General features: G+C 25.9%; 1 protein-coding gene across 3 annotated transcripts; it reads right to left on the reverse strand.

Moving 5' to 3' along the window:
- Window positions 1–348: 348 nt before the first annotated feature.
- LOC100165822 (neprilysin-2) lies at window positions 349–11,237 on the reverse strand. Of its 3 annotated transcripts, none has more exons than XM_001952738.5 (19): window positions 11,137–11,237; window positions 8,316–8,376; window positions 7,789–7,886; window positions 7,478–7,528; window positions 6,165–6,326; window positions 6,002–6,091; window positions 5,683–5,920; window positions 5,441–5,621; window positions 5,109–5,207; window positions 4,871–5,036; window positions 4,713–4,785; window positions 4,536–4,623; window positions 4,289–4,459; window positions 4,099–4,205; window positions 3,936–3,994; window positions 3,330–3,378; window positions 2,186–2,384; window positions 1,917–2,087; window positions 349–766 (listed from the first exon to the last, which is right to left on the reverse strand). In XM_001952738.5, exons 1-19 carry the CDS (start codon window positions 11,138–11,140, stop codon window positions 593–595), a joined length of 2,241 nt encoding a protein of 746 aa, XP_001952773.2. In that variant the 5' UTR covers window positions 11,141–11,237; the 3' UTR covers window positions 349–592. The 3 variants fall into 3 exon arrangements, with proteins under 3 accessions (XP_001952773.2, XP_029344113.1, XP_029344114.1); XM_029488253.1 differs by lacking the exon at window positions 11,137–11,237 and adding an exon at window positions 10,807–10,855; XM_029488254.1 differs by lacking the exons at window positions 7,789–7,886; window positions 11,137–11,237 and having other exon boundaries at window positions 8,316–8,991.
- Between the last annotated feature and the right edge of the window lie 548 nt (window positions 11,238–11,785).

The following is an 11,785-nucleotide window of genomic DNA, read 5'->3' on the forward strand; positions in this document are numbered from 1 at the left end:
TTTATCACTGTATATAAGTGATCTACATTCTATACATTTTTTATCCATAATGGTTTCAATGGCTCAAATTTGGTTATTTTTCCTAAACATATTTAATACTCTTTCAATGTATAAATTATCTATGAATTTATAACCAATTTTTTTAGATACCATAACATATTATATTATTGTACCATTATTTTATTCTAGGATGTACGCCTTATATATATTACGTATAAAAAGTAAAACTAATATACTTATAGATTTGAGATTGTGCTTTAGTAATTATTTCGTTTGGTTTCATATGGAATATTAATTCAAGGATTAAAACACATAATAGTAGCATGTTATATTTAAAACTACTCATAATATTAATCACGTTAATCTTGAACGAGTGTATTTTGTTTACATAATTTGTGTACAAAAAATAAGTTGGTAAACCATTTAGTTTATACAAAGGAACTTATATCTTTGATATAACAATAACATGTTAAATATTAGCTAACATTATACAAATGTGTTATAATTCAAATAATAAATATATAAAATATACAATAAATTTGAAAAAATTGAAAAAAATATGATGTCGTTTAAATGTTTAATGATTAATGAATTACCAAATTTGACATTTTTCTTTTTTTGGATTCATCGGAGAACCAATTGGACAAGACCACGCTTTTGCAAACTCCGGTGAAAGTGATAGGACACCCCGTACACGAACCATGTTTGGACTGTGGCTGTTAAAATTGTCAAATTGGCTGTCTCCCTCGTCATAATAACAGTATTGCTAAAATACATAAAAATTATTATTTTTCTATGGTGGATTTAAAATGTAATTTACTATAGTATAATAAAATAACAATAATAGTTTATTTATAAAAAAAACAATTAATGTCTTGATATATTATATTTATTTTGGGTTTTATTGTTTTAGTAGGTAAGAAAAATTTGTACCTAATATCATTGATGAGATGTTTCCAATATAGGTACATATTAAGACCTACCTACTTATACTTCTACTAAATATAATATTTAAATAAGTAATAATTTATCAATTATTCATAATTGATATAATATTAATTTATGTCTAATTAATTAATAAAGTCTACTTAATAATATTTTAGTAGATGGATAGAGTTTTGAATACGATCGTTTTAAGCAAAACATGAATAGTTTTATGACTATAACGTCTACAACTGTTAACAAATATTATACAATTTTAATGAATAGCTCTTCTTCTAATATTGTGAATTATTTATTAACTATTGAATTCTATGAAGCTAATATTATAAATGATGATGAGCGTTTCGTAATTATTTTTTTAATCTAATATTGATTTTTTAAAAATTATTTTCGATTAATTACTGATTTCCTTATTAGTTTTATTAATGATTATTTCAACAGAAAATGGTGACAATCTGCAGTAACATAGACACGAATTCGGTAAAAATATAATGTTGTGCGATGTCATAATTCACATAATTGTGTATACCTAAATACGCCATGTTGACTGTTGTACCTACTATACCGTTGATTATGAATAATTATAGTAATTATTATTATTATAATTATTCATAATCAATGCTACTATACAGTACTACCTATTGGTAATACATTGTGAGAATATTAATTTCAGCCGTTATGAAGAAAAATTATTAATTAGGTACCTAATTAATAATTTTGCACATAGACAACGTACGAACACGAATAAAATTATGTAAACAACTAATAAAAGTATGGTATCTACAATTTGTTTACTCCAATGGACGTAACATACGCCTGTAGCCAGTAGCCACATTATAGGTAACCTATAATATGGCTATATGGCTATCTGATTTTAACGGGCACTTAAAACATTGAATATCTATTTTAAGTACACGAACGTACCTATATTATTATGTGACACAACTTAGATGATAATTTATAGATGTACTCACGTTAGCGTATCCCAAGAAAAACAATTGCTCATGACTATAACGTTCCATACCGGGCAATCTAGGTTCTTGTCCGTGTACGTCTACATAGCGCCGATAAGCATAATACGCCTCTTTCAGTCCGGCAATGTCAGCAATGTTTTCATCTAGTGTTTGTACGCCGTTAACTGCAAACTATACAAACAACAATAGCGGATATAATATTTTTGCGATTTAGCACAGGCTTATAACAAACCCAAAATTAATAATAATAATATAATAGTGCTACGCACTGTGTTATTGTGGCTGACGACGTCGATGTCGTTGTAGTGACTTATCAAGCAACTCGCTCTTTTCGTGTACTCTTCATAGCTTCTATTCGACCACCACTGTGCCACATTTCCCAACTCGTTGTACAGCCTGCCTGTATTGTCGTAGTTGTGAGATAGTTCGTGTCCAATAGTACTGCCCGTGGCTCCGTAATTAAGTGCCCTGTTAACAATGGAAGCGCGCGTGACAATGATATGATATTATGATATTTATACAATATGAATATTAGAACTCTATCGACCTTGTTCAGGTGGCATTGCAACAGGTCGTAGTGGTGGACATTTGACCCTTAACAATTTTGTTATTGATTCGCCCCCTCGTCACTATGAAAAATATAGATAAAACTAGCATATGCTAATACTAACACTGCAGGCACGATTTCAATGGCAAAACTACGGGGTTACTGAAGTTCCTTGTTTTTTCAGTTAGTCCACAATGAAATTACTCTTGCCTTAATTAAAAATGACCGTCTAAAAGTGACATAAACTTGACTGTGCTAATTTTAAAACTGGGGATGATTATCATCCCCAAACACCCCCTCCCCCAAATAGTGTATATGGATACTCGAGTTATTTATTAAGCTATTAAATTAGTTCGTTTGATCATTTTATTTTAAGTGAACTATAATCAGTATTATATGTATTGTATAAATATGTACACTGTACATACTTTTTTATTGTTACATGTTGAATAATTATTAATGTTGCAGCCCATGACACTCATAAGTCATTTGCCTTAATAAATACATAAATATTGGAATTTGTTATTTTAAATTCATAGTTCCACCCTTCACTAATATAACCTATAGATGTATTATTATTAGTTGTATTACTTCCACCATTAAACAACTTAATACTTTGTATTATTCTGGTCGTGTACATGCTAAAAGTACTATAAAATTAAAATTGGATACAAAAAAAACCTTATGATCTAGTCGGTATGGCACAGAAAAATTTTAATTTCTTCAAATTTTATTTGGGGTTTTTAGGGAGGGTTTCTCTGTGGAGTCAAATATCCTACACCGTACTGCATAAAAACACAAGTGAGTCAAATGTCCAGGGGGTAGATTTCCGGGAATCGTATTATGTAATAAAAGAGTCCACTCACTGTACGCCGTTATTGAATAACGGAGCTTGTAATATTGCTGCTGGCATGACTGGAATTCATTAATACGATATCAATATTAATCTACTGAAATAGTAGTCTTAAAATGTGTACTTGAGTTGGCGTAAGTAATCCGTAGTCAATAGTATTTGTTCTCTCAGTTTTACACGTAAAATGGATTAGTATTCTCTTTTGTCTAGACTCTAGGTAATTGATATGGTTTTGTTATTTTCGATATTAGATAGTAAGTTATTGATATTTTTGATGGAATACAAAGGTATGAACCTTATCAGCTGTCTTTTTGGTTGATTATTTAATTTTAAAACGAGTTTTACAATATGCAAAATATTACAATTTAAAAACGTCTCTATTACACGTGTGAATAAAATAATTGAAAAAAAAACTAACGAGAGAATAAAGAAATATAGTTTAGTGTTTATCTTAACGAGTTTCATATTACTACTTCGGTTATGGTAGACATAAATTATTACATTATTATGCATACCAAATTTTTATAAGATGGAACTTAGAAAATAAATAAACTTAGAAAAATAAATAAAAAGATATCCGGTATATAATCTCTGTTGATAATATTGTTCTGAAACTTACAAAATGCATTCATTGAATTATAACAGTACGCATTTACTTCATCCGGAGTTACTGCCCACCTAGGAAATAATATTGTATCGTAAGAATGTTAACATATATAATAATATATTTTATTATCGAGTTTTTATTGATTCCCACGTTTAACACAAAATATAAATCTTACGTTTGATTTTCCCAATCTCTATCTTCTGTTAAATATTTCCAATTACTCGCCGTGCTAAACATCGAAATCGATAATATATTCTCGATGTGATTGTCCGTAACTGTCAACTGAAATAATATATTATAGATAGTTTATTACGTATCTAACTCCAGAAATTTCAATTTATTAAAAATAATTTAAACGTTCTTACGTTTTCGATTAAATTGTTTATTATATTTTCGTAATTGTCTGGATATCCGAAAAAAGTTTTCGTATTAGCTAGTTTTCGTAAAGTAGCATTTTTCGTTTCATCGTCCATCCAACTCGCTTCGTTAACCATTTTACGTAAAGCCCATTTAATATTATCAGTCATTTCGGTTAACTAAAACAAATTTCACAATAAATATTTATTTTTTTATACTTTAGCTTAATTTATTTATTATTTTAAATATACTTGCTGCAGCTTTAGAGGAGTTGTCTAACGTGTTTATCATAGAATACCCGGTGACCATTCCGAAAAATTCACTCGTCAACGAAAAACAATGTCTAAAATAAATAGAAAAAAATAGGTTAATTTAGGTTAATGGAAATCGGTATTTGACGGAGATAAACAATTTCTAATAAGTTTAACCTACTCAGAATTAAATTTCTCTCCAGATGGAAAATGACTATCCAAAATAGTTAACACTTGAGTTAGTATTGACATTTCTAAACAAATTTTAAATTATATTATATTATCCAAACACATGTTGTATCATAAACTAATATTATCAAATTAATTATTATTTATTACTTATTATTATTGTTGGTGTTTGAGATAATAATTTAAATGCTTCATTTAAAAAATCTCTGTTGGTTACTAAGATTTCATAACTATCAGCATTTTCTGATGACAATATTTCATAAATTTTCGGTTGGATATCACGAGTTAACTCTCTTAGATATAATGTCCAATTAAACTAAACGTTTTTTCAACAACAAATCGTTTTATTTAAAAATATTTATATGTTATTAATAATTTGCTTAGTTACCTTAAATGTCTCTCCTGCTGTATCTGTAAAATTTTGAAATTCTCCTAGTGTAACTACTTCAGGAATGTCATTTTTTAAACTAAATGTATTTCGTTGAATCTTAAGCAGTTAAAAAATATTATGTGTTTTAATTTATTTAAAAAACATATATAAAAACAATTTTTAATTAAATATATACGCCGAGTAATTTTTTATAATCGTAAGAAACTTATTACCTCAATCCATTTTTTGTACCTATTTTAATATTTATTTTCATACACAATTTGAATAATAAAAATAAAATATTAATATTGCCTATGATAAAATATTAATTCTATTTGTTATTAAATTACTTGTGAAAATTCTTCCTCAAATTCTACTAATTCATTTGTTGTATTCGTGAGATCTTCAACTTTAATCTTCCCTTGATATGGTTGATTACGATTTAAAAGTTTTTCAACCAATAAATTAAAGTATTCGGTAAATTTCGGCAAAGAGTCATCGATATCAACTTTATTTGTTTTCATATTGTTTCTAAATAAAAAGTTTAAATTATTATTATTATTATTATTTTTAAATTCCATCTCGATATTACCTTCTTTTGTATTTATTTGATTCCCAATTTTGAGTAATAGTTAAAAGTGAATGTGATGATGAATTCCTAGGATCGTCATCAGCATAAATTTCAAAAAAAATATCCAGATTAAAATATAATTTAACTCTAGCTAAAATTGTTTCGATTTCCAATGGGACTGAATCATTTAGGTATTCTGTGTTTAGACCGACTTTTTCCCAAACTTTCCATAAAGGATCATAATTGATTGAAACTTGATCTATATGAACAAATTATATAAATTACTATATGGCTTTATCTAAAAAAAAAATTGTAGAGCTTGAAGCAATTAAGCTGATACCTTCAGTAGCATTTAAACAAGCTTGGTAAAACTTCCTAGTTTTGTGAACTGCATTAGGTTCGTATATTTCATTTTCTTTGTTGAGAAATTCTAGCAGAAAATATGTGTACGTTTAATTTATTTTAATTAACACTATAGTTAAAACTGTCCGTAGCTCACTTACTTTTCACTCTGTGTTTTATTTTTAACGACATTATCGTTACCCAGCTATTTTCATTTGTATTTGAATAGTAAGGGTAGTTGGTTTCAAACATACCACAAGCAAATTCATAAAAATCTTCGCATGGTTCGACAGTTTCATTCATACAATTTATTAACGATACGGCTGAATAAAAAATATTAAAATGCATTTTCAGTATAAAATATTATTGTATATTATTTTAGTTGCTAATTATAGTTAAATTAATTAGTAATTAACAAGTGTATATGTATCACCTATTACCATAGTCAGCACTTGGATCTAGTTGGGGGAGGGGTCGTGCAAAAATTAATGTGGGTATTGCTCTACTCTACAGTAGGTTACAAGTGGGTCACTGTCATGGAATGTATTAAATTTGAATTTAATGCTATCATTGTATAAGAAAAACGATTCTGAGCGAAAAAGGTCAGTCAGCTTATGACATAAACTAAGTATATTTGATGATATTATTGTGAATAAAGAAATTTATATATTATAACCTATTAAGGTAGAACCCCGTTTTAAATTTTTCAATCCTTAGCTATAAAAGTTGAACATTTTATATATTTTTAACTACTGAAGAATTGATACATTTTCAATTTGATAAATTTCATCAAAATCCGAACTTTAAATGCTCATAAAAAAAAATTGTGGCTATGTGTTTTTAATATTTTTAACCTGCTATTGTAACAATATAAGCCTTGAATTAAATTATCACGCTTTTTAGCCCAACAAATAAACAAACGAATAAAAATATTGAAAATTAAAAATGTCCAATAACAGCTCAAAACGAGTCAATGTATTTTTAAAATTTCATGGTGTATAGAAAATAAATATATAAATATTCAGTAAAATTGTTATGTATCTGCAGCAATTCGTTATTGAATTACAACAAAAACAGAAAATTGCTACATGAGAAATCTAGTGAATATCCAATCATGTAAAAATATGAACTTCAAATGCTCATAAAAATTTAATTTGACTTTCTTGTAGACATTTTTTTTGTTGATAAAGGTAGACAAGCTAATGAGAAATTTTGTATTACATTTTCAAATCTTAGTTTAAAAAGAAAATTTTTTATGAATTTCTAGCTCAAAATAATTTGCAAATTTTCGTCATTTGTACGTATTTTGTCAATATTTGAACTTTAAATTCTTATAAAAAAAATAGTGAATATGGATTTTTAATATTTTTTAAATAACACCGTAACAATATTATATTAGGAATCTTCAGAATCTAAAATAAAAAGTAAATTGTCCTGATAGATATAATTGTAATAATTGTATGTAACGACTTACAAGATTGTAAACATGATTTTGTGTTGCAGACTGTAAACTGTGCACCAAAATCTAAGACAAATTAAAAATAAAAATCAATTAATTGACATAAACTTCTGTTTGGTATTACAAAATGGAAATATTTGGTAAGCACGTTATAAAACATTTTTTTTTTTTTTTTTGATAAATAGTAATTCTTATTTTTAAAAATATCATAAATATTTTAAATATGTAAAATTCTTTATATGATCTATTAGGTACCTATTTACAAAACAAAATATCAAGGTTGTTAGCAAACCAAATATTTAATACTATATTTGTGCATGACTTACAAGAATAATAAATGAAAATTGCTGCGAGGAGGAAAGCAATTACTGTTAAAATGCTGATGGTAATTTTTTTTTTGCTATAATTCTTTTTGAAAATGGCACTAAATAAAAACGATAAATTAAAAATAAACTAATTATCATGAATTAAATGTATAATATTATTGTACATGTACGAAACATGTAAATAATATTTGATGTAACATGTTGTTTTATATTTATAATGAACTAGGTACCTACATTAAAATGTTATGTTATATTCGCAACACTATAAATTAATTAAACTCAATTTTATAATTGAGAATTATATAAGCACATTAGGATTTTTTGTCGATTTGTGTGATAATAATAAATATAACATACAGATACATAGTTCCTTAATAATGCACATTATTCAAAAAAAAAAAAAAAAAAGATGTGTACCTAAGAATATGTAAGTAAGTGATGTAGTTTTTAAAACATAAATTTAATACTAAAATTTTTTTGATAATTATTAATTAATAATAGTAATAAATAACTAATGTTTTACTTACTTTCCATTTTGAGAAATTGTGAAGGATGAAACTCTTTTCCCTTCGAGGTGTTCTTGAAAACCTTTACATATTAATATACGTTTTATTTATTATTTCAAATATCTTTAGTTTAATTTCAAGCGGTAAATTATCGTTTTTTTTTTTTACTTTGGAGTATAGAAGAATGGGGCAAACATTCATAATGTAAAAGTATACCCACGTCCTACACACTCAAACGTAATTTTTTTTTTATCTCTTACAGTTTTATTATTGTCTGGAAACATACATATTATATAGACACCTGATAGGTACCTATACTAATACTTATAGATAAAACTAATGACTTTCAAATTATCAATAATTATTATTTTATACAACACCCAGCTGTGATCTTTAATTTTATTTATGCATATACATTTTTTGGTTAGGTAAGTATTGATTTTCATGAGATCAATCATATTATATTGTCTATGTTCATATATTTTTTGGGATTTCACTCATTTGGTTAATTAGTACTTCAAAAATTAACTAACATCCAATCAAGAATTTATTTTTAATCATAATGTATCTAAAATATTGACTAATTGCATATTGTCGATACATTTTGCTGAACATTCATTAAAGTGCTACACTTGTCTTGTAATTTTTGTAAATAATCTTGTAAACGCCTTTCTTAATGAATGCATTAAAGATTTTATGATTGTATTAATTTTCAACGGTCAAATAACATTTTTTACTTACACAAGACAAATATATTTCACTATTTTTCTTTATGAATATACTAGGTCTATTTTAATATAATACAATGTATGGATAAACTAAAAACTTACAAATATCTATGGATTATTATTTAATATTTATTATAATAATATGAATCTTTTAATGAAAATAATTATTCAAGTCATTATTTAGAACGAGTACTGTCTTGTGTAAGTATATAACTATATATGCATTTCAGTTACCAATCAAGTGGAAACTAATAAATATATTCTATAATTTTTTTGTAATATTTTACCAATTTACTATTTTTTCTAAACTTGTTTATTTAAAAAAAAAATTAATTTTACTGAATAATTAACCTGATTCCTGTATTCCTTGAGTTCTATTCATTAAAAAATTAAAAACCTTTATCAGATAGTTTGATTATGATTATAATCTTTATTGTAACTCATGCGTTATAACTAGTGCTGCATATGTACTGAGAGGAAGCATATTCGTAGAATCTCTACACGATTATAGTCATAACACGAAATGTGTTTTTTCGCCTTCATTAATGATCATTTGTTTTCTTTGATATTTTATGCCCGTGTGTCCCAAATAAAGTAAAAATTTGTTTTGTTCTTCTGTATCTGTGAGGTTTAGTCATTATAAGTGTCGGGTACTTTATAATATTGTTGTTAATCATTTGACAAAACTGTATTCATGTTCATTTTTCTTTCAAAAAGGATTTAATTTAATACATATTTTTTAAAAGCAATTTATTAATCTATTCGGAAATTATACATAACTGTATCTGCAAATTATTTTGTAATTACATACACAATTTAGATACAACGAAGAACTTTGTCTTTATTACCACATAATATATTCAATATTGTGCTACGATGCATCATGTACAATTAACTTTATGTTATGATTAAATATATATTAATTATATCGTTTCTAAATTGCTACCGATTATTTTAATAGTCATAAGTAACTATTATTATTTACATAATTACAGATGTACATTAATAAAATGACCATACGAGGATTATGAAATCCAACAAGTATTTAATGACGTATTTTATTATTTAACAATAGTACATGTTGTTTCATCTAGTAGTTGTAGGTACATCTAAAACTCTTAAAATGCGGCCTACAGTCCATACTACAATCATGTACCATTACCGCAAGTGGGTATTAATATAAAATATTTTTAAAAATGATCAATGTTTCGAATGAACAGTCAAATTAAAAAAAAAAAAAATCATAACCTTGTAATAGCTGATAAAATAAATAGCTATTCGATGGTTTCGTGTATCTGCCGAATTAAATTCAAATCTGTCGGTTAAAAGTGAAATTCAACCTATTAACCATGTGGTGAAATCCTACTAAATAGAATTTGAAGTTTAAATTAATCAAGTTATTATAAACAGTTGTTTTTATTTAAGTATTAAAATATGCGTCGGTACTATATGTATTTTAAATAATATTTAATAATAATAATAATACAATAATATTAAAACATTATAATTTTACGCTATTAAAATGTAGGTAAGTACCTACATTTATATATTATCAACATTTTATACTTCACGATAGGCCATTTTTTAATCTAAATATTACAATATTATTACGTACTTATATTGCATATTTATTTACATATATAATATGGATACATTATACGAATAATTTAACTTGAAATGCGTTGAAGTTTCAACAGTGATTGTTTCAAAAACCTTATATGTTTTCTGTTAATTGAGGTTTATTGAATATTATTACGTACTTATAACAATAATATTATACTTACATAGGTAGGACTTACGTAGTTTTTTCAAGCGCATTGCGTATGACTATTTTACATTTTTACCTATCTATAAACATTTTAAACCTACTTTTAATATTTAATTAAATTTTACAATTTTCTTTAAATATCTAGTGTAATAAAAATCTAAAGCTCGTGTTTATATTTGTGATAATACTGTTGAATTATAATCCTTAAAAATGCTTAAAAATATTGACATGCCAACTAAAAAATATTAATTAGGTATATTATATAATATATATATAAGGTATATTAATATATTGTACGTTTGTTAAGCTATACTATCAAGATAGTTATATAAATGTATGTACTAACCCATAGTTGAAGTAAAAAAAAAAAAACCACGGTAATGTTTTGCTGTTCAGAGTTATAATTATTATGCGTTTGGATTGAATGAGTGCGAACGACTGAACGCTATTCAACGCAACGGAGTACATTGTGTTGGGTAGCCCTTGAATATAACCAAGGTTGATGAGAAATTTTAATGTTTGTAGGTATATTAATGTGATTCTATAAAAGAAAACTATTTCGACACATAATTATATTTAAGTAAAGGTATAATCAAAAAATATAGAGATTATTGTGCTAAAAATTATATTTAAAAAATATTATAGGTAATTTGTAATAAAACGAATTAATTAGTTCATTTGTTGTGGTCCATCTGGAGTTGCGTTATCACAATGTTTAACTCTAATCTCCTACGGAATTCCAATTTTTATATTTAAAATTTAACAAATATGAATTTATATTGTATAAATTTAATTAAATGATCATAGTTTTTTGTTGAAATAAAAACGAGAACTTGAAAATACTGATCTTATATACTACCATATATACATTATTTTAGGATAGAAATATTTTTTCACAACCAATAATATAGTGTTGTCTGTAACCAGTTAAGAGGACGTGATACCCGCATGCGTTGTCTCCGTCTTACAAATGCGTAACATAGCAAATTATACGC

The sequence above is a fragment of the Acyrthosiphon pisum genome, chromosome A1 (genome assembly GCF_005508785.2).
Source record: "Acyrthosiphon pisum isolate AL4f chromosome A1, pea_aphid_22Mar2018_4r6ur, whole genome shotgun sequence".
NCBI lineage: Eukaryota > Metazoa > Arthropoda > Insecta > Hemiptera > Aphididae > Acyrthosiphon > Acyrthosiphon pisum.